The 24,293-nt window shown below is 37.4% G+C and overlaps 1 protein-coding gene across 1 annotated transcript; it reads left to right on the top strand.

Moving 5' to 3' along the window:
* Positions 1-12,518: 12,518 nt before the first annotated feature.
* On the top strand, positions 12,519-21,117 carry LOC110775039 (ras-related protein RABB1c). The gene is made up of 6 exons (XM_021979643.2): positions 12,519-12,898; positions 17,266-17,405; positions 17,476-17,558; positions 18,206-18,410; positions 18,542-18,610; positions 20,769-21,117. The coding sequence occupies exons 1-6, from the start codon at positions 12,853-12,855 to the stop codon at positions 20,859-20,861; spliced, it is 636 nt and encodes a 211-aa protein (XP_021835335.1). The 5' UTR covers positions 12,519-12,852; the 3' UTR covers positions 20,862-21,117.
* Positions 21,118-24,293: the final 3,176 nt, after the last annotated feature.

Raw genomic sequence — 24,293 nt, 5'->3', positions numbered from 1 at the left:
ATACACCAACTCTCCATGATCAAGAGCTTGCTCAATTTCTCGTTCACTAGCCAACATGGTGAGATTCGGCTTTTTCTTTTGTTTCACACTCATGGATCGAACCGCTTGAGATGACATAGGCTTTAGCACAATTTTCTTGCCTTTGTCTCTCAATTCATACTCATTACTTCTCCCTTTATGAATCACGTCCCTATCAAACTGCCAAGGACGACCCAACAAAATATGACAAGCATCCATAGGAATAACATCACAAAGAACTTCATCCACATACGAACCCATAGTCAAACCAACCCTTACTTGCTTCGACACTTTTACACTATTACCATCATCAAGCCAATGGAGTGCGTATGGCCTAGGATGGGCAGTAGTGATTAAGCCTAATTTTGACACCATTTCACTAGAAGCAGCATTGGTACAACTCCCCCCATCAACAATTACACTACACCACTTATCTTTCACTAGACATTTAGTATGAAACAACTGATCTCGTTGGTCTAGATCAGTAGGTGAAATTTGAGTTTGTAGCGCTCTAAGAACCAGATTTGTGTCATAAATTGGAGCCTCATACCCTTCCTCTTCCTCCTCATCACCACTCTCATCAAACACAAATACGTCCCCCAACCTCTTTTCCTCTTCAAACAACTCCTCACGACATTCAACAGCTTCTCTCAAGGTCACTACTCGTTTATTTGGACACGCATTTTGATGCCCAAACCCTTGACACTTAAAACAACGCACCTTGGACAGACTTGTTTCTTTGGTTGGGTTAGATAGTTTAGGGGCAGCCATAGAATTACTTGAACCTACGGTACTAGGTGATGTGTTTGGTTTCAAGCTAGGTTCGGATTTAGCCCAAGACTTGGCTTTACCATCCATACTAGACCCTCCCCCATATTTTGCCTTCCCTTGATTTTCCAATTTTAAACAAAGTCCACAAAGAGTGTCAAAATCAGAATATGGATAAAGGTCTACGGTATTGGCAATATTATAATTTAGACCCCTTAAAAATCTGGACAGTTTTTGTTCCTCAATTTCCTCAATTTCTCCCATTAAGGACAACTTTTCAAACTCATCAATATATTCAGCCACACTCATTTTTCCTTGCCTCAATTCGGCAATTTTACGATAAGTTGTTATTCTATGAGTTGTTGGCACATACCTTTTACGTAGCTTACGTTTCAAAGACTCCCAAGAGGTAATTTTCTCCTTCCCTTCACGTATTCTCTTGGATTTCAGTCCCTCGAACCACAATGAAGCCCCTCGTCCTAGCTTCAATATGGCATATTTGCAACGCTTCTCATCATCAATGTCCTTGAAATCGAACATTCTCTCTATTTTGCGCTCCCACTCCAAATAGGCTTCCGGATCTGTTCCACCAACAAATTCAGGAAGTTCGGTGACTTTGAATTCATCCATAGCCCGTAGATCACGCCTAGGAGGCCTACGATACCCCCCATCTCTAACGTTCTTCAAGGCTTCTTGGAGATGTTGTAGAAAGTCAGGATCATCAAAATCCATATTTCAGTTTGTAAGAATTACGAACAGCAGCTCTTTTATTTTCTTTTTTTTTTTTTTTTTTTTTGGGCGGATCACACGAACAGCAGCTCTGATACCACTAATGATACGAGTTTAAAAACTCGTTGTATAAACAAGGATAGTTGATTAACAAGCTAGACCTTTAACTCGTTGATCGTGAATGCAAGACAAGACCTATTGACTCACAATCAGTTCTTTGAATAGGAAACGCGTCCGAAACAAAGAAAAAGGCTGAATTATGAACTGTAATTCGAAATGTAACAAACAAGTGTTTTAATCATCCAGTTGGTTGTTTATTCCAATCAAGAAGCTGACTATAAATAGCCAAAAACCAACAGCTACAAGAGCTTTAAACGGCTAATTAAGAGCCATTTAAGAGCCTTTAAAACTGGCAGTTACAAGCTCTAAAGCCTCCTAATTCAGTCACTAAATTGGAGGTTACAAAGGCTTAAAACTCTCCTTACAAACAGCAATAATCAAAGCTAAGTAATTACTGAATTTAAATTGGGGATTTAAACAAATATCCCTTTATTAAACCGACTTTAACCAAAGCTATTAAAAACAATAAGTGCGTACAATCTGTTTAAACAAGCGGACTAATGTGATTAAACGGACCAGTTTGATTAACGTACCACCTTGATAATAAGGACCAAATAACGAGCTCACTCAATCCAAGTCACCATGCACACAAAATGAGCCATTGAACCCAAATCAGTTTTGGTTCCAATTGCTAGCATAAGATTATCACTTTCATCCATAACCGTATCACTTCGTTTGATAGGTGATTACCTGAGCGTTGCCTTTATAGCCACCTTTTACGGTGCAACGGTTGACAACGTCAAAGTAAGCAGTTCTCAAACAAGTAATCTCAAATCACTCAGGTATTGAGGATTAGTGTCTAATAATTTTAATGAAATTTACTTATGACAGATTTTCATCTCTTACAGTAAAGTTTCATAGGTCTATCCGATACTAGTCTTCTCAAAGTAAGTATCTATGCAAATGATTACGACATTTCCATGTCCACATAGTAAACAGAACTACTAGTCATCTTGCATTCTAGTCGTCTAATGTTTTCTATGCGTACATCTTTATAGAAAACTCCGACCAGGGACCATTTTCAACTTTTGACATTCAAGTTCACTTGATAGACATTTCTTAGTCACAGGACTGGTCCTGACAGTCTATCTTGAATATTTCTTCAAATTGAAGGGACTCATCATTTAATAAACCACAAATTAAATGGAAAAATGAATTCTATTCATTTATTGTGAATGATTAACCAATAATGTTTTACAAAGTATTAAACTCTAAAACTTTAAAACATTAAACAAGGACATCAAAGCCATTCTCCAATATGCTTGATTCCCATAGCTGCAGTGTGCGAGTTGTGCTTCGCCTGCGGCATAGGTTTAGTCAAGGGATCTGAGATGTTGTCATCAGTTCCAATCTTGCTTATCTCGACTTCTTTTCTTTCAACGAACTCTCGTAGAAGGTGAAATCTACGAAGTACATGCTTGACTCTTTGGTGGTGTCTAGGCTCCTTTGCCTGTGCAATAGCTCCGTTATTATCACAATATAGGGCTATTGGTCCTTTAATGGAGGGGACTACACCAAGTTCACCTATGAACTTCCTTAGCCATATAGCTTCCTTTGCTGTTTCATGTGCAGCAATGTACTCCGCTTCAGTTGTAGAATCCGCAATGGTGCTTTGCTTAGCACTTTTCCAGCTTACTGCACCTCCGTTGAGGCAGAAGACAAACCCAGACTGTGATCTAAAATCATCTTTGTCGGTTTACAAACTTGCGTCCGTATAGCCTTTAACAATTAATTCATCATCTCCACCATAGACCAGGAAGTCATCTTTGTGCCTTTTCAGATACTTCAGAATATTCTTGGTAGCAGTCCAATGTACCTCTCCTGGGTTTGACTGGTATTTGCTCGTAGCACTGAGTGCATACGCAACATCCGGGCGTGTACATATCATAGCATACATTATTGAACCAATCAGTGATGCGTATGGAATCCCACTCATTCGTCTACGCTCATCAAGTGTTTTTGGGCACTGAGTCTTGCTTAGAGTCATTCCATGAGACATGGGTAGGTAGCCTCGCTTGGAGTCTGCCATCTTGAACCTTTCAAGCACCTTATTGATATAAGTGCTTTGACTAAGTCCAATCATCTTCTTAGATCTATCTCTGTAGATCTTGATGCCCAGTATGTATTGTGCTTCTCCTAGATCCTTCATCGAAAAACATTTCCCAAGCCAAATCTTGACAGAGTTCAATATAGGAATGTCATTTCCGATAAGTAATATGTCGTCGACATATAATACTAGAAAAGCAATTTTGCTCCCACTGACCTTCTTGTATACAGAATATTCGTCTGCGTTCTTGATGAAACCAAAGTCACTGACTGCTTCATCAAAACGTATATTCCAGCTCCTTGATGCCTGCTTTAATCCGTAGATTGATTTCTTAAGCTTGCATACCTTTTTAGCATTCTTTGGATCCTCAAAACCCTCAGGCTGCATCATAAACACAGTTTCTGTTAAAATGCCGTTTAAGAAAGCGGTTTTGACATCCATCTGCCATATTTCGTAATCGTAATATGCAGCGATTGCTAACATTATCCGAATAGACTTTAGCATTGCAACTGGTGAAAAGGTTTCATCGTAATCCACACCGTGGACTTGCCTGTAACCTTTTGCAACCAATCTAGTTTTGAAAACTTCAAGTTTCCCATCTTTGTCCTTTTCAGTTTGAAAACCCATTTGCTTCCAATGGCTTGGTAGCCATCTGGCAAATCGACCAAATCCCATACTTGGTTTTCAGACATGGAGTCTAATTCAGATTGCATGGCTTCTTGCCATTGCTTGGAGCTAGGGCTCGTCATAGCTTGTTTGTAAGTCGCAGGTTCATCACTTTCAAGTAATAGAACGTCATAGCTCTCGTTCGTCAAAATACCTAAGTACCTTTCCGGTTGAGATCTATATCTTTGCGATCTACGCGGGGTAACATTTCTAGATTGACCATGATTCTCACCAGATTCTTCTAAAGATCTCTGAGTTTCATCCTGAATGTCATCTTGAGCATTCTCTAGATTTTGTTGTTCGACTCGAATTTCTTCGAGGTCTACTTTTCTCCCACTTGTCATTTTGGAAATGTGATCCTTTTCCAAAAAGATACCATCTCGAGCAACAAACACCTTGTTCTCAGATGTATTGTAGAAGTAATACCCATTTGTTTCCTTTGGGTAGCCCACAAGGATACACTTGTCAGACTTTGGATGAAGTTTGTCTGAAATTAATCGTTTGACGTATACTTCACATCCCCAAATCTTAAGAAAAGACACATTTGGAGGCTTTCCAAACCATAAATCATATGGAGTCTTTTCAACAGCTTTAGACGGAGCTCTATTTATAGTGAGTGCAGCTGTATTTAGTGCATGTCCCCAAAATTCTATTGGAAGTTCAGCCTGACCCATCATTGATCTAACCATGTCTAGAAAGGTTTTGTTCCTCCGTTCCGACACACCGTTCCATTGTGGTGTTCCAGGAGGAGTCAATTCTGATAGAATTCCACATTCTTTCAGATGGTCATCCAATTCATAGCTCAGATATTCACCGCCTTTGTCAGACCGCAGTGCCTTAATCTTCTTGCCTAATTGATTCTCTACTTCACTCTGAAATTCCTTGAATTTGTCAAAGGATTCAGACTTATGCTTCATTAGGTAGACATAACCATATCTACTGAAGTCATCAGTGAAAGTGATAAAGTAGCTGAAACCACCTCTAGCATTTGTACTCATTGGTCCACATACATCTGTATGGATTAAACCCAATTGTTCAGTTGCTCTTTCTCCAACTTTAGAGAAAGGTTTCTTTGTCATTTTGCCAAGTAAACATGATTCGCACTTACCATAATCCTCTAAGTCAAATGGTTCTAGAATTCCTTCCTTTTGAAGTCTTTCTATGCGTTTCAAGTTCATATGGCCTAATCGACAATGCCACATATAGGTGAGATCTGAATCGTCCTTTTTGGCCTTTTTGGTATTTATGTTATAAACTTGTTTGTCGTGATCTAATAAATAAAGTCCATTGACTAATCTAGCAGATCCATAAAACATCTCTTTAAAATAAAACGAGCAACTATTGTCTTTTATTAAAAAGGAAAATCCCTTAGCATCTAAGCAAGAAATAGAAATGATGTTTTTAGTAAGACTTGGAACATGGAAACAGTCTTCTAGTTCCAAAACTAGCCCAGAGGGAAACGACAAATAATAAGTTCCTACAGCTAATGCAGCAATCCGTGCTCCATTTCCCACTCGTAGGTCGACTTCACCCTTACTTAACCTTCTACTTCTTCTTAGTCCCTGTGGATTGGAACATAAGTGTGAGCCACAACCTGTATCTAATACCCAAGAAGTTGAATTAGCAAGTATACAGTCTATAACGAAAATACCTGAAGATGGAACGACTGTTCCGTTCTTCTGATCTTCCTTTAGCTTCAAGCAATCTCTCTTCCAATGCCCCTTCTTCTTGCAGTAGAAGCATTCGGATTCAGAAGTGGGTTGACTGACCTTCCTCTTTTCAGACTTGGCGCCAGTTTGCTTAGTCGGGCTGGCCTTCTTGCCGCCTTTCTTAGCATTCCTCTTCTTACCAGATTTCTTGAACTTGGCCCCACGCACCATAAGCACATCTTGCTTATCACTTTTGAGCGTCTTTTTAGCGGTTTTCAGCATACCATGAAGCTCAGTGAGCGTTTTGTCCAGACTATTCATACTGTAGTTCAGCTTGAACTGATCATACCCGCTATGAAGAGAATGGAGGATGGTGTCTACAGCCATTTACTGAGAGAATTGCTGATCCAGCCGACTCATATTCTCAATGAGTCCAATCATTTTGAGAACATGTGGACTTACGGGCTCGCCTTTCTTAAGATTGGTCTCAAGAATTTGCCTATGGGTCTCGAACCTTTTGACTCGAGCCAGATCTTGGAACATGTTCTTTAACTCACTGATGATCGTGAAAGCATCTGAATTGATGAACGTTTTCTGCAGATCTGCACCCATGGTTGCAAGCATTAGACATTTCACATCCTTGTTGGCATCAATCCAACGATTGAGGGCTGCCTGAGTGACCCCGTCGCCCGCGGCTTCGGGCATCGCCTCTTCCAGGACATACTCCTTTTCTTCCTGCATAAGAACTATTTGCAAGTTCCTTTGCCAGTCAAGGAAGTTTTTCCCGTTCAACTTCTCCTTTTTGAGAATTGATCGAATGTTGAATGAATTGTTGTTTGCCGTAGTTAAAACTACAATTGAAAAAGAATAAACAAATAAATAACCATTCACAGTTTCTCTTAATAAACTCAAATTTTAGCTTACATGCATAATTTAATGTTCATTAAGCATTTTATTCAAGTTATGTGTTCCGGCAGGTGTGAATAAAATGATTCCAAGACCCTAAAAACCATTGAAGAATTAAGCACATTATGTATTTATACTCAATTCTAAAATCTTTTAGGTAAGCAAAAGCCTTTTGCTAATAGTCTAGAAGTTATTCTTGGTTGATAGGTACGTCTAAGGACTTATTAGGTAAACCTATCAATTTTGCCACGACATAAAAGGACTCCTTACTTATATCGTTGAGTTTCACCAAAACTAACATGTACTCACAATTATTTGTGTACCTTACCCCTTTAGGATCAATAAGTAACACCTCGCTGAGCGTAAAACTATTACTAGACTGATGTAAAGGTTATCCAAGTAAGTGTTACATGGCACCTTTTAACTCAATTTTTAAAGTTTGAAACTTAAGGCTCTTACTATGTTGGTTAGATTTTAAGTGAACTAAAATCCTTAATCATGCAACATAATCAAGCCATAATCTCATGCATAATTAAGACATATTTAAAGCAATAAATAACTTAAAGCATGCATAAGATAAATGTGATCTAGTATGGCCCGACTTCATCTTGAAGCTTCAACTTCAAAGTCCGTCTTGAAAATGGATTGGAAACTCCGTCTTGAATTTCACCATGGGAGGCACCGTTTTCTTCAAAAAGGATAAGCTATAATTAAACTAATTACAACTATTTGATGGTACGCAGACCATATTTGAATTGAAAAACAAACTTTGGTGCATTAGACCAATTACATTCAAATTAATGGTACGCAGACCATATTTTCTATCCTATTTGGGCCATACTAGTCACTTCATAACCTGCAAAACAGTACATATACAATATATACCATTCACCCATTCATTATCATGAATGGCCCACATAACTGGTTAGTAAAACACATTTTAACGCATCACATAAATATTTGCAGCAATTAATCAAGGGCACCAATAATCTACCAATTATTCAGTCCTTATTAATTCTAATCAAGTTGTTTTAACCTTAAAGGATTTGTAGACCTAATCAAGAGTTTATGACTAAAGGCTCCCACTTAAACCAATAACTTTATATGCTTTACTAATTTCAAACATAAAAATGTATTTCTAGTCTAACCGGAAACATACAAGTTTAATTAAAATTTAAAGCTCATATAAAATTGTAATCGAATCCATATATTTAATTTATTTTCAGTTGAATTAAATGAATTTAAATTAATTCAAGGTTTAATTTTAGTAAAATAATTAGTATAAATTAAAATTTATAATAATTATAATAATCAAAATTAAATTCTACGAAAACAATTTAAATTATTAATTTCAAAGTTAATTAAAATTATTTCCGAACTGAAAATTTCAAATCAAAATCAAGACGACTCAATCGCAACACGATGAGGCACTTGGGCTTGCGCCCAAGCCCCGTCGAGTGCACGAGGCATCAATGCCCTCGACTTATTGCATAGCCATGGCACAAGCAGCAGCAGCCACGCGCAAACGCAGCAAGCCAAGCCACGCTTGCGCGCAGCATGCTCGCTCGCTTCGCAGCAGCTACCGAAGGGATGCATCGCTCGCTGGGCGCGAGCAATCGATCGATGGCGAGGCAGTGCTCGTTGGTGCGCGGAGCAACGCTCGTTGGGCGACCCAGCTCTCTCTCTCCCGCGCGCGCGCCTCGTCTTGTTGTGCCACGCCCCATCGCCCATCGCCCATGCACACAGCACACACGCACAGGCAGCATAGCCTCGCGCGCGCGCCATGCTTGGTTGCTCGCTGCATTCGTACCGCACGGGCGACGAGCTCCCTTGCTCGTCTTCGCGTGCCCGCACTATACAAAACCACTTAAGGGTAACACGTAGCGTCCTTTTCTTTGTGCGTGCAACTTTTATGAGCGAATTTTATAAAAATTAAAACTTTTTAATTTAAAATTAACGACAAATAAATAAATCATATTAATTTCATAATTTTAGGGCGAAAAACCAAAAATTTATTAATCAATTAATTTCCGATTAACATGGATTCAAATCTAGGTCATAAAAATTTTAAATTTATCACAAATTAACAATTTTATGGTGGTTTTTAATCATGGATACCTAATTAAACTGTCAATTAATTATGAAAATCAAATCAAATTCTAAATTATTCAAATTTCAACAAATTAATTACAATTACAAATTAGGTGGTATAATTAACAAGTTTAGGCATTCAAAATTGCTAAACATATACAGTAGGTCAATCAAAGATTCAAGATTTAACAACAAGGATTGCAAATATTCAATTTAACATCTTAAAATTACAAACTTTTGCGATCGAAAAACTAAAACCTTCGAAAAGTCATAGCTAGGCTTCGAATTTGGGAATTCTGGGTTCGGCAGAAAAATAGTATTTTGTCAAAATTTTAGAATGCCTTTTACATGCGTAATTGACACAAAAATCACTCGATTTGGTTGAGTAACGAATACACTGCCGAAAAACTGCGTACATATAATTAAATAAACGCAATTTGTAATTAACAATTACGAAAAATTAATCACCCCTTTTAATTATTTGCAAATTTGTAAAATTTAACCATGTTAAGCAATTTATAGATTATGAAAATAATAATAGGCTCGTGATACCACTGTGAGGTTATGATACATATGAACAACATAAATCATGCGGAAAAACCTTAATGCCAGGATACATATTAATTGCACATAATCATATAATGAGTCTAGGATGCATACACTTTGTAGCGTGCCCTCCCTAGCTGCGCCCGAACCGAACAAGAACAAGTCTTTAGGACTCCAAGTGTCGTCCCTCCGTAGAAAGTCCACAGCACGTTCGGATCCGCCTTAAGATTGACCAACTAGAATCGCCCTTAAGGTACTACTGATTTTCGGCTAAATAGGGCAAGTGTTATGGCTGATTTTTCTGCTTAAAAATCCTTGCTTTGAATACTTGAAAACTTCTATATAAATTTGTGAACCTAGGCACATATTTATAGAGTCATGGAAAAGGATTTAGAATCCTATTAGAATACCAATTAGTTTAATTAGAATCCCTTTAGAACTCTATTAAATAAATTCTATCTACTAGGATTAGGATTTAATCATAGAACGAATTCCAATAGCTTTAGGATTCGTATCGCACACAACCGCACACAAGCACGAGCACCGCACAGCCCGCGCAAGCCTCGCGGCCCACGCGAGCTGCACAGCTCGCAGCCCATGAGCGCAGCCCACGATGCGTGCGCGCCATGCCTGCTGGGCCTGGCGAGGCTTTGGCAGCGTGTGTTGGGCGCTTTAATTTACTTGTTGGGCGCGGGCCTGGCTTCGTGCTGGGCCTCCGTCTAGCAAGTCTCGTCCGATGCTAATTCGTATGATGCGCTTCCGATTAAATTCCCGATTTCGGAATTCATTTCCGATACGAACAATATTTAACATTTCCGATTCCGGAATTAATTTTCCGTTTCGAACAAATATTTAATATTTCCGTTTCCGGAATTATTTTCCGATTCCGATAATATTTCCGATTCTGACAATATTTCCGTTTCCGGCAATATTTCCGATTCCGGCAATATTTCCATTTCCGATAATATTTTCCGATACGTACCATGTTTCGTTTCCGGCAACATCTACGACTTGGATAATATTTATATTTCCGATACGATCCATATTTCCGTTTCCGGCAATATCATCGTTTCCGGAGTATTCATTTACCTGCCTTTGACGATCTCAGCTCCCACTAAAACCAAGATCCGTCGATTCCAAATATCCATAGATGGAGTATTTAATGCCATTAAATACTTGATCCGTTTACGTACTATTTGTGTGACCCTACGGGTTCAGTCAAGAGTAAGCTGTGGATTAATACCATTAATTCCACTTGAACTGAAGCGGCCTCTAGCTAGGCATTCAGCTCACTTGATCTCACTTAATTATTAACTTGTTAATTAATACTGAACCGCATTTATTAGACTTAACATTAAATGCATACTTGGACCAAGGGCATTATTTCCTTCAGTGACATTATAGGTTCAGTCAAGAGTAAGTTGTAAGCCTAATATAGATTAGAACTCACTGATCGGAAGCATTGCTCCAGCTAGCTATTCCGATCACTTGATCTCACTGAATTAATTGTTCGTAATTAATCTGAACCTTGGTATTGGACTAATGCACCTTGGGTGAAGGACATATTTCCTTCAGAGGATTGTCGTTCAAATTTTTTTCAGGTATGAAGCAACTGTTCTGGACTCTCCAGGGGTCGGGTGATGATTAGCATGTTTCGTGAATGCTCTACGTATCACCCACTACCCTTACCAATTTATAATTGCATATACAGGTACTAGATGTTAACATTTCATAGATTGGCGTATGCCACTAGCAACTATTTCATGAAGCTGCGAATCAGAGGAAACATTGCCCCATTCACCTTGCGCTTCCTTTCTGGCATACCATAGCACTCATAAGTCCACAATGAATTATGCTTTTGTTTTAATTTTTCTTTCTCTTTATCAGACACATCATTTGTTTGGCTACAGTTACACTTGAATGAACCACTACAACGTACTACACCAAACCCCTTTTGCCTCTCATAGGTCTTAAATGGTTCATCAATATCCTCCCAATCAGGATAAAGCAATGCAACCTTCAATTGGAGAACTTCCTTCTCATCCCCATAAGAAAGGCACTGCCATTTTCTTTTTCGGGGTACTTAAACCATCACTACCCTCTTTCAATAACATCCAAAACCATCCAATTACTAATAACAAATTTACTAGTATCAATAATTTTAAACCATCACATTCGATCTTTTTGCAGTTTTATTTAGAACCATCCATCAAATTAAGCTATGTTTTTTCAGATTTTAACATATATTATTTGTTAAATTAAAATTTAAATAGATTACACAACATAAATAATGCTTCTAACGTGTTTTACTTCATATTGAAAATTAAATTCAATCATGAAGAACACCAAATTCCATGAAACCAAAAACCCTAAATAACTCATGAATCAATCAACATTTCATAAATTCAATGAACAAGAACCCTGACTTTATCATACATTTCATAAATCCAATGACAATAAAGATCCATTTACCTCACCGTCGGATAAAGCAGGTTCCCACCTCCATTCGAGAGTTTCTTCTTCGTTTAATTCGTCGCTTCCCTCACCCATTTCTGTCGAATCCATGCTTGAAAATTCCTTAATACAACATTTAATTGCTCTCTTTCAAAGCCTATTATTTTCCCTTTTCATCACTTCAATTCAATTTTTTCCTTTTTTTTCAACAACCCTTACAATTAATACACTCAAAGTAACACCTTTTCCGGCAAGGAATCATTCAGGGTAAACATTGTTGGAAGTAGAAACTTAAAAATGAGTTATAATGGAAGAATTAAAGGCGTTTTGTCAACCTTAGTTTAGGGAGTTGGGGAGGTGAGGAAGATGAAGCTCCTGGCCGTGATTTTTGAGAGTTGAAACAACTCTGTCCCCAATTTCTTTGTTTTAATGCCACTGTCACACTTATAACCCGTTCCACACTTTTAGTATTATCTATTTGGCAATCTATAACTTCCTGATTTTTAGGTCGGCAACAATGCGAACAAGCATACATGATCATCTGCCCCGTCAAATAAAAATGATTAGCTAAGAAAGAAATATACGTCCCCTCCAAGTAAAAAAAAAAAAAAAATTGAAGTATAAATAAAGTCCGTACGTATCTTAAATAATATCTCGATTCAAGCCAGCGTTTCAAAAGGTGTCCTCTTCGCTGTAGGAAGAGGAGAAAGGAAGGAACTCCCATTCTTTTTGACTTCTTATCTCTCCTCTCTCTGTCGCCCTAATTTCCTTTCAATTTTTTCTATAATCAATCTACCACTTCTTCGATCAATTCATTGATTGATCTTACGAATTAGGGATTTGTATATTCGCCGAAAGATGTCATACGCTTACCTTTTCAAATACATCATCATAGGAGATACCGGTAACTTTTTTATTTCTCTTTTTATTTCTGCAATTGATGATCATGCGAAATTTGTTTGATGATATTGAAAATTCTTAATATTTAATTTTATCTGATTAATTTGTTGATTGCGCGTAGCAAGTTGATTGTTAAAGACAACTGTCTTTATTTTGTTGAGTATTATTGTTGTGTTGATTAATTGGAAAAAATTTACTTGTTTTGCATGGCAAAGGAATTGCAGGTTTAGGTTATTCGCATTCGATTATTGTATGGTTTGACAAGTTGTTGATAATTTCTGTGTTTGAACATAAAATCTGGTAGATCTCGAGTTATTTTAATAATGGCTTTTCAGTGCGAAACTGGTATGAGGTTTATGGTGAGATTTGGCACGGCCTCACGGGCCTAATTCGGTATTGTTGAGGAATTTCATTGAAACTGCTGCGTTAACACAGGTTTCTTCGTGTGATATTGCCGTAATTAAGTGCTGCTGCATTTATGGTTGATTTGGCTTTTGGTGAGAAATGTCAAAGATATGCATGAATAAGAATAAGGGTAGAACGATTTTGTACCGTCATAAGATGGAGCAAAGCACGTCTTATATGATTTGTGTCTTCCAGTGGGCATTCATCTTAGCTGACTGAACCCAGTTGAGGTTCTGTTTTGATCATGTTAGTAAGAGTGTGAGAATGAAGTGTGGAAGTGTATGGAATTTGATATTGTTCACATCCAAGGGCAAGGATCGAATGTGGTTACATTCCAGAGGTTTCGGAATGTACTCTTTTTTGGGAAAAGATTGAAGAGGGGGGGTGGAAGGGGTGGAGGGGAGGGGTTCTGTATCTTCTAACCTGAGGTAAATTTTGATGACTCGGTGGAACAGGAAAAGGATTACAGGGAGTGGTTACTGGCTTCTGGCTAGTTGGTCTGGTATACAGGAAGATAATGGAGAGAAAAACATTAGTTGTTCCCGAGTTTCAGAGCAGAGGTGAAGAAGCTTTCATTCGCGGAAGAGATTCTCTGAAAGCGTCCTTCGCCCGGGACATCGAGCGAAGAGCTCCAATGTGCATATTCGGAACTTGTTACTTGGAGGTTATTTCTCTTAGAGTGTGACTAAGAGGTGGCTTGAGACTTCTCGTGGCCCTGTCTTCTTTCTTGCTTAGGTGGTGATGTTTTGATAATAATGATGTTGAGGGGAGAGGGGTTGGGATTGTAAAATTGGTTTTACGCTGAGATGGTGGTGGTATCTCTGTCTGTTCTCTTCTAATCAGTAGTGATCGTGAGGATTTTGAAAACCTGTTTTATGTTTGTCAGATGTCAGTTTTTTAAGTTGATCTTCTGTCTTCGGTTTTATTTATCCAGGTTTTATTTCACCGGTACTTGTAGGAGCCCATGTGCTAGATACTCTCTTCCTTGGTGAGGTATGTTACTATGTTGTCTGTTGCTTACCCCTTAATTACTTTGGACTTCCTTTATGGAAATCCTAGGACTAGGAGTTTTGGGAATCAGTCATTGAGAAGGTTTCTTGGACGCTAGGTGGGTGGAGAAAGGCTTATGACTTTTTTTTTTTGGTTCTACTACGAGGAGTTCCCACCGCCTTCGGCGAGTGGACTAATCTCCCGCGGGAGTTTGCATGGGTACCTTGATGGGCAGCATCCCTCCCAGTTGAGATTTTTAAGGGCTTATGGATCATCCCCTCGTCCAGGTTGTTCTAAAATCCTTGTAAGGGGGCATATGATGCTTATTAAAGCTTGTTATTCAATTATTCCATGTACTTTGTATCCCTTTTTAATCTTCCAATGGGGGGTGGTTAATAGGATCGAGAGGGTTATTAGAGACTGTATTTATGAATTGAGACTTGGGAATGTGTTTATAAGCCTAAGGAAGTTTGTGTATAAGATCATCTCATTGTGGAATATGGTTGCGGTGCTTCCTACAAGAATGTGGTTTTCTATGATACAGGGTGTTATCTTCAAGAAGAATGAATTGGATGCAAAAACAGGACTCATGTTGACTACACTAGTCTTTAGAAATTTATTTCCTTCATATTTTAGATTTTGTAGTATGTTTCCCTTGGTTGGGTAAAGGTACCACATTGTATTCATGTGTGTCTTTGTGGAAGGGGGGGGGGGGGGGGGGGACGTTTTAGTATACTTTTTCCGTGCTTCTATACATTATCCATAGTTCATCATGCTTCTATTTCCTCCATTGGTTGGATGTGGGGATGCTTTATCATTGGAATATTTAATTCAGAAGATCTGTATGATCAAGAGTTGGGGGAGCTTACTAACTTGCTATTTGATAAACTTGGAAAAATAAGGGATTCTCAGTCGACACCTCAGGTGTTGTTCTTTTATAGCCATCTGCAAATTATTCCTAACTCACAGCCTTCCCTATAGTTTAACTTGGAAAACTAAGGTTCTGAAGCATGAAAGCATTTTTGGAGATTTGTAGTTTGTATGTCCTCAGTTCTTTCGAAAATCTGCAGGTCCTGAGCAATCCTCCATGTCCTTGTATAGTATTTTGCTAGTGCAAAGGTGGGAAACATTTGTTCTTCCATTGCACAGCAGCTTATCTGTGATAGAGGCTTTTCTTTAGGGTATTTTAGGATTAGCTTAGTACTCTGCTGACTGTTTTGAGCCATTTGTTAGTGTTACATATATGAGTTCTGGGAGATTTCAGGCACTAACTTTTCTGTGCGTGTTTTTTGGGTGACTTGGCTGGAGAGGAATGGTAGCATTTTTAGGAATGGAGTGTCTTCACTGGTTAATTTATAGGTTTATTTAGCTTATACTCATTAAACTTTTATGGCTTGTCCTCTTCAAATGTAACAGATGCAAATGTGATTGTTCTTTTTATTCTTTCTTTGTGTGCTGGCTTGAGATTTCATGTAAATCTAATTATAGATATATACGAGTAGTTTATAAGTAAAGAGGGTTGGTTGATAATGGATATTCTAGTGATAGTCCTAACTTTGGGCAAAACTTGATGAGTTTGTTTGTACATTATCGCCATTTAACTAACATTATGATGTATGTAACAGAGAAGATTATCTTTCAAATTTATAAGAAAGTAGCTACAACTTGTGTTATAGGCCACCTCTTTGCAGTTATAGATGTGAAGCTGCCTATTTGTAATTAGCTAAAACCTCAAACAACCAGAAGCTAATTTTTTGAATAATCTATACACATTCTTGCAAAACTTTGAACCTCAAGTCTCTCATGCACAAGTTTCCATCTCTGTCTTGCACGGTTGCGTCATGTATTTGAGGACACCTTGCACCTTGTTCCTTTAAACACCCCCATGAAGAAAAACTAAAAGTGAAGAAGTGAAAAGAATGGAAAATTCGATTTTAATTATTAAGTGATGCAGATATTATTATATGCCATTGAACCAAAGTTAAGCTGCCATTATAAATGGGAAGATATTGGTTGGATGTGAACATGCTTATATCTTCTTAATTGTTTATGTTGAGGTGCAGTTGTTCTGCCCAAGGATGCCAAACAGCTGATCGAGAATATCTCTTAAAAACAAAAAAAATCTACCGTATCCCAAATTCTGTATTGGACATGACATATTTGGGGTTATTTATAGCCTAAGAGTAAGAATGAATATGAGAAATTGTCGGCTATCCGCTGTCTTATGAAATGTTTGGAATTATTGCTGATGAACTTTTTACTTTAATGTATGTTGAGGTTTGGTTACAAGGGTCATGAAAAGGGAAGGGAAAGAAGGACCATGCTTTTGAATGTTTGGGGTGTTGGGGGGAGGTTGTTGAGTTGTTCTTACTTGTGTTCTTGAAAACGTCACGAAATCGTGTTCACTAGATGTATGCATTTGTTGTACAGCAATTTTATGTTTTACAGATTGCAGTTGAATTTATTTGTTTAATGGCAAATTTGGCAATTACAACCTAATAAAGTTCTCTATTTGCCAATTACAACCTCAAACTTCTAATTTTGCCAATTACAACCTTCAACTTATACATCCATTTTAAATTACAACCCGATGTCATTTTCCATCAAAAAACGCGGAAATATTATGTCATAATGTTGTTAAAAAAATTACATAATCTATAAAAAAATATTGTTCGATTATTTTTAATTCTTATTTTTGATTTTTTTTGTCTTAATTCTTATTTTTCTATTTAATTTTTTTAATAGAAATTTTATATCTATATATCGGTGATTTTTTTATTGAAATGACTATGGGTTGTAATTTACAATGGATGTATAAGTTTAAGGTTGTAATTGACAAAATTAGAAGTTTGAGGTTGTAATTGGCAAATATGAAACTTTATTAGGTTGTATTTACCAAATTTTCCTTGTTTAATTTACTAATAACCTATGATAGAGGCAATGCCAAAATTAACACAATCATCTTTTGTTCTACAGGAGTCGGGAAATCATGTCTTCTTTTGCAGTTCACTGATAAGAGGTTTCAGCCTGTGCATGACTTGACCATTGGTGTTGAGTTTGGTGCCAGAATGATTACAATTGATAACAAGCCCATTAAGTTGCAAATATGGGATACGGTATATATTACTGTCTTCAAATAGTGAATAACTTCATTATTATAAGTTCTGACGTCTGTATCTGCTATAGGCTGGTCAAGAATCCTTTAGATCTATCACGCGATCCTACTACCGAGGGGCTGCTGGCGCGCTTCTGGTTTATGACATCACCAGGTAACCTTTTAGCTAGGATTGTGGAGTAGTTTTCTAGTTTTCACAGCATATCTTACTCTTATTAGCAATTACAGAGCACTTTTTTTTGTTGATGCAAAGCAGGATTACATTAGAAAAAACATAAAAGATCAATTTACAACCACATGAGGTCCGTAGTCCTCCAGGAGCAAGTCCTGACAAAATCTAGGGGGGCGGGAGATAATAGTGTTAACAAAACCTAACATGTTAATGGGCGACTTCATTACGTGTCATTTTTATAATGGTCCCTACCCGTTTCCCCTGCCAAAAAAAAGCAATTATAGCTCCCTGATTAGGATCTCCACTTTTTGAAGGATAGTACTAGAAAATTTGAAAAGGAACTCCTGCCGTGAACATGTACTCCGGATACTTGTATATAAATATATTTGTTGTTTTTATTTCTTTGACAGGACAGTTGTTTGAAATCAGTATAGAAGGTAAGAGATGTCAGCGGAATGTATGGAACTGGTGGTTTCCAGTTGGTTTTGTAAAATCTAGGGATTGGTCAATCAGCGAATTATGGAGATAGCTTACATGTGGCCTTTTATATTACAATGCTTAATTTGGGATACAAATATAGGTTATAATACCACTACCAGGTATATGAAACCTTGCTGTTGTTCTTGCAGGAGGGAGACTTTTAATCACCTTGCAAGTTGGCTGGAGGATGCAAGGCAACACGCTAATGCAAACATGACAATCATGCTTATAGGTAATAAATGTGATCTTGCTCATAGGAGGGCAGTAAGCACCGAGGAAGGTGAACAGTTTGCCAAGGAACATGGATTGATATTCATGGAGTGTTCTGCAAAAACTGCTCAAAATGTTGAGGAGGTACTTAAATGCTTTTCATGAACGTTATTGACCAATTCATTCTTTCACTATAATGTATTATGTGAACTAAGTTCTTTTAAAGAATGCCATATTCTGCATAATCTATTGTCTGATAACTCTGTTATGTGTAGGCATTCATAAAAACTGCTGCTACAATCTATAAGAAGATTCAGGATGGGGTGTTTGATGTGTCAAATGAGGTTAGCTCTTCTTTGCATCCAAGAATATCTCATGAAAAACTGTACTTGAGGTTTGTGATAATAACGCCAATTTAGCTTTTAAAAAATAAATAATAATAACTCCATCAACCCAAAAATAAGGTGGCTAAAACAACAATTCAGAACTCCAAAAAGTTACATATACACCAAGCTTATACTATCAAGTATTAACAATTGTTTCTTTGCTTTGTCTGCCCCCTTTCAAAAAAGTTTTAATAACAACAATCTCCCTCTCAAGGACGATGGATCATAGTTGGGCCTAGGGGTGGTCCCTATTTAATCCGTACTCCTAATTAGTCAAGATCAAAAGAGAGGTAAAGAAGCTAACAAAGGAAATTTTGGAAAGGAAGATTGGATGGTGAAGCTTTACAAGAAACAAATGAACAAACATCAAATTAATGATGTATTTATTCAATTAATGATGAACAAACAAATGAACAAACATCAAATTCAAAGAGGTAAGGTATTGTGCACCAGGTTCTCATTGAAGTAGGAAGTACACAGACTTGCACAATTGGGGTAAGGACCAAGGGTAAGGTAAAGCGGGGAAAGCACACTTCAAATCCTCCTTTTGATGGGAACACATGTTTGGGGCAGGGGCGGGAAATTGGCTTTGGGCCTGATACATGTTTCTTAGAATACAGCCCTTGGCCGTGACTAATGTGGCCGATTTTTGCGAAGTTTCCCTTAGATTTTCCTGTGTCATTTCAGTTTCTTCTAGGATCATCCTGCTCCTTCCCCTCAGATGACTGTGCCATATGTACTCTTTGGCTTTTTACTACAATAAAAATCACGAGGTCATCTGTAATGTGATATGCCATTTTTTTTATTTGGTTCTACTACGAGGAGTTCCCACCGCCTTCGGCGAGTGGACTAATCTCCCGCGGGAGTTTGCATGGGTACCTCTATGGGCAGCATCCCTCCCAGTTGAGATTTTTTCCATTCCCAAGGCTCGAACCCAGACCTTGGTTAAGGAGCAAGAGGCCCTTAACCACTCATGCCAACCTCAATTGGTATGTGATATGCCATTTTAGTTGGCATTAATGCGTTGTGAAATTGTGGATTATATGGTGGGTACTTGGAATGGAATGGCTGTATTTCTGGAGCTGATGTCTTGTTTGATACTCTGTGGGACAGCAAATTTGTTGGCTTCCTTGTAGGCAGAGTCAGGCAGGGCTTTTTAAGAATTTATTCACTTTGAGAAGATTTGAAGGAAGTGGATTACCTTGTAATCTTTTGTACTCTGTCCTCTTGCTATACGCTTTTCTTGGTTGATTTATAGTTTCATATGGTAAATCCATCATTCCATTGCTTTGAATGATTGAATTTAGTTATTCACCTGGCAAGATCTATGCTGAATGTGTCATTGATGTGTCATCCTTGTTCACTTGGCAAGATTTATTCATTTGTTTTCAAAGTTTCTTTGGACATGATGTGCATATTATTACTTGGTGTGCCTTAGTTTGAACAATTTTTGCTTATTCACACTGTTATATAATATGGGTTGTTCTGATAATACAATAGAATTTGATACTGTCAATTCCTTGCTCAGAAATAGGGACTTTGCGTTTCAAGTGTCCCAACTCACAAGAGGCTCAAAATAATGTGGCACAAGCAATTACTACACTCCGTAGGAAAATTTGACGTGAATAATACCACAGTTCCCCCTATTTAAACTTATGTGTACCTTTTAATTGTTAAGGAACAATTTTTGGAGATGTGATTTCAAATAGTTTGCAGTGTTATCAACACTTGTTGATTATTTGAAGGTCTCTCCAAAACTTGGGATTATTCCCGAATAATCAAAAAGCAGGATTCATCTAAGACGATGGTTACAACTTAATAATTATTTATAAAATTAAGAAATAAACTACTTTTGAATGGGGACAAAAAATTTAACAGAATTTAAACTTTTGTGACATGTATCATGTATAGGTCTCTTTTTATGTTACGCACTTGTATCATTCCAATAGCTACTCAGGAAGCTAAATGTAATATCATCATGGTGTAAATAAATATATTGTGTGCATCCTCGAATAGACTATTTGTTTGTTTTAAATATTTGGCTTTTGGTGTGGATACTATCAATGGGTATGTAGGCTTTGTAGAGTTTGCCACTAAGATTTTCTTCTCTGTGTAGTCTTATGGAATTAAAGTTGGATATGGAGGTATACAAGGAAATGCAACTGGTAGAGACGCATCAACTTCTCAAAGTGGGGCATGCTGTGGTTAAAATATGTTGCATTACGAATTCAATCCAATTACAGTGCCGGAAATTCTGCTGTTCTTTGTTGTTTGATCTTATAGTGTGGTTTGTTTGTTAAATTAGTTAAAAATTTGTGACTTGTGCACATATTCCCGGTTGACCATCTCATGTCAAACTGTCAAAACTTGTATGAAATTTAGTTGTGGAGACCTTATATATGTTCATTTGTTATTTCTTTAAATGATACTTGTTCATATGCCCGTGGAAGGCAGGGATTTGCTAAGTTGTTTGTCTAATGTTACAATATCATTTGTTTAGCCAATTTAGCCAATTTCTTCATTTTTTTGGTTTTTGACTTTTTGGTGAAAAGCCGTCGCAAAGAAGGTTGACAGTAACAATTGCAGCTGAAATGTAAATGTAAGCATCGGGATTGCCATACATCAAGTTTTTAAGCGCTGTACATTTCAATAATGTAAAGATTTGAGAAAGTTATAGAGCTAGACGAATTTCGAACTAGAATCAAAGTCATTACCATTTGTTCTTATACTTTGACAAGGTAACAGTGTCAGGTTTGACAATAAATGAACAACTTGGAGCAGCTGGTCATAGTGGAGAGAGCCATTGATAAAGGCATTAGAGGTAACTCATACAATTGAAGTAATACCATGTACCCATGTAATGCCTGCCGGGTCGAAAACCAACTAAAATCCAGGCGTTGTTGTTGTATGACTAATTGACTATATAAAAAAAAGAATGAGATGGTCATGTTAACACAGCCCACCACCATCACAGACTCACCGCAAAACTGAACCGCCACCATGACCCTCCTATCACTCTCTCCTTCTGATCTTGACCTTCTATATAAGGGATGATATTACATCCCATTTCATTTTTCTCTCTCCTCTTTAATAGGATTAAGCCTTCAATCTCATTTTGTCCAGTTCTTGTCTCATTTCTATTGTCAATCTTCCAACAAAATTTAAATTTATTTCTTCACCTTTTTGGGTTTTTGTCACCATTTTAACTCAATTGATTTTAACTCAATTAATTTTTGCAAATTACAACTAAAGTCCCAATCTTTAAAACAAGGAAAATTTGCCAAAATCAACCTTTTATAACCGGATTTTGCGAGAAACAACAGTTTTAAAGTTTTTTGCGAAGAAAGACCTTAAACTAAACAAATTTACGAAAAACAACCAAAACCTATTTCAGGCGATGATTGAGGAATTTCAGCAATTGACTTACCATGTGCATGGAACATGTTATTGTTTTTTCCTATTTACACCCAAGTTTCCTCCAAACTCCCATATATAAAGCAAATGATAACCCTAAAAAAAAAACTCTGCAAAACCTTTCAAATTCTCTCTGCCTTTCACACTGACCATCATCATACTCATTAGTCATCACCTTAAAGTCCTAATCCTTTCAAGAAAATTCAAACATTTAAGCACTAGAACAACCGTTCCGATAAGTATAATTGAAAGTACCGAAATCTATTATTGCCACACAAATTATACCACTCACTCAAAAAACATAAACGTAATAAAGAATTCTCATGAAAGTTTGCATGCTAATAGATTCGAAGAAGAAAATAATTAATATAACCAATGAATTCAACAACAAACACAATCCAAAATCAACATACAAGTTAGCAATTCAAGAAATGCAATAGAAACAAATCTCCAATACAAGACAAGTCTACCAATCATTTCTCCTTAAATTCATGTTGTGATTCTACCTTAAAATTGATAGTTTTACGCACTCAATCTATCTCTCAACTCTTGACTTAGGGTTTTCCAAATGAGCTATTGGAGAAGAGAGAAAGGTAGAAAGGGGGAATCAAAGGGAAGGAGAAGGGAGTAACAGAAGAGTGATGGCGCTTTGGAGATCTTGAATTGAGTTTTTAGCCGGCACTCTCTCACACCAATTTCAGCCAAATCAATTCAAATTCAACCACTTGGGGGAAAAGCCCTAACTTTCCTACATTACAATTTCACAAGTTTAATACACCAGACTGACCAAAATGTAGATGTAGATAGTCGACCTACGTTGGAGAATTGAGAAGAAATGAACCTTGTACCAACCATTTCTATAATTATTTTTGAGCAGAAAGAGAGGAAATTGAGTTTGGGGGAAGAAGAACAAAGAGAAGAAAGAAGTAAGAGATTTTTTAATTTGTTTTTTGGATTATTTTTGCTTTTAAGAGGGAAATTTGGAGGCAAAAGGGGTGTGCTTAGCAAAATTGAAGAGCCAATGACCGGAATTTCTCAGTCAACGCCTAAAAATAGATTTTGGTTGTTTTTCGCAATAAAAATATTAGTTTAAGGGTCTTTCTTTGCCAATTTGGTTTTTAAAAGGTTGTTTATCGCAAAATTCTGGTTATAAAAGGTTGTTTTTGGCAAATTTACCTTTGAATGAATCTCCGATTTTCTTAAAAAAGGGGTCATGGTTAATTAGTTATGTTCGGTCCCCTTAGTGAGACCCTTTATCACAAGAAAATTACCAAAATACCCCTTATAAGGAAATTACTCAAATACCCAAAAATAAAAACCTTATAATGGGCTCAGACCAGAATCTCGGGGCCCAAATCTGAGCCTTTAGTAGGCAATATTTCATACCCCTACAATTGCTCATATTTACTAATAGTGCCCTCCTACATTACTATAAATATGACCCACCTAATCATTTACTCAGGTATGCAATTACTCCCGAAACTCTCGCTCTCTCTACTTTCTCTTTCTACAAGAACTGACTTGAGCGTCGGAGAGAGTTTTCTCGGGAACCCTGATGAGTGACATTTATGTCACTGCTAGGGTAGTATTTTGCTTCTTTTTCTTCTTGTTTTTGTTTTGTGTATCACTCTTTATGCTTGTTTTAGTCTCCCTTGTTTTTTCCTTGTTTGGTTGACTCGGTTACTCCCATTTAACATCATTTTCCTTGTTTTCCCTCTTTTTTTTGGGCAAGATTTTGCTTTTCACAGGTGTGTTAATGTGTAGGAAAATAGGTAAAGCGGACGGGAAAGTCAGCGGAAGTCAACATCATCCCAAGGAAGAGTCGAAGCGAAGAAGAAGTCTTGAAACTAAGAAGTCCATCATGTTCGGCCGAACTTCAATTTTGAAGGCTCCTGATCCTTGTTTTGTTCGGCCAAACCCTCCATTTGTTAGGTCGAACCTACCCTGTTGTCCGGGCTAACAATCCCTCCGGTTTGGGAGAACTGAAGTGCTGGAGAGATTTCCATCCTTGTTGTGTTCGGCCTAACCTGCCATTGGTTCGACCGAACCTACCTTGTTGTTCGACCGAACTCTTTCCTTGTTCGGCCAACCTGCTGTCAGCGCAGGCTTCTTTTTGCGGGACTATTTAAAGCTTTTTTAAGGGAATTTTTATTTTACCTCAGTTTTGAACAAAAATAGCGTGAATTTATTTTCAGAGAGAAAAGAGAAGAAATTCATTGATTTCTCA

The sequence above is a fragment of the Spinacia oleracea genome, chromosome 4 (assembly GCF_020520425.1).
Source record: "Spinacia oleracea cultivar Varoflay chromosome 4, BTI_SOV_V1, whole genome shotgun sequence".
NCBI lineage: Eukaryota > Viridiplantae > Streptophyta > Magnoliopsida > Caryophyllales > Amaranthaceae > Spinacia > Spinacia oleracea.
The sequence above is the reverse complement of the archived record's forward strand: the minus strand, read 5'-3'. Positions and strand labels throughout refer to the sequence as shown.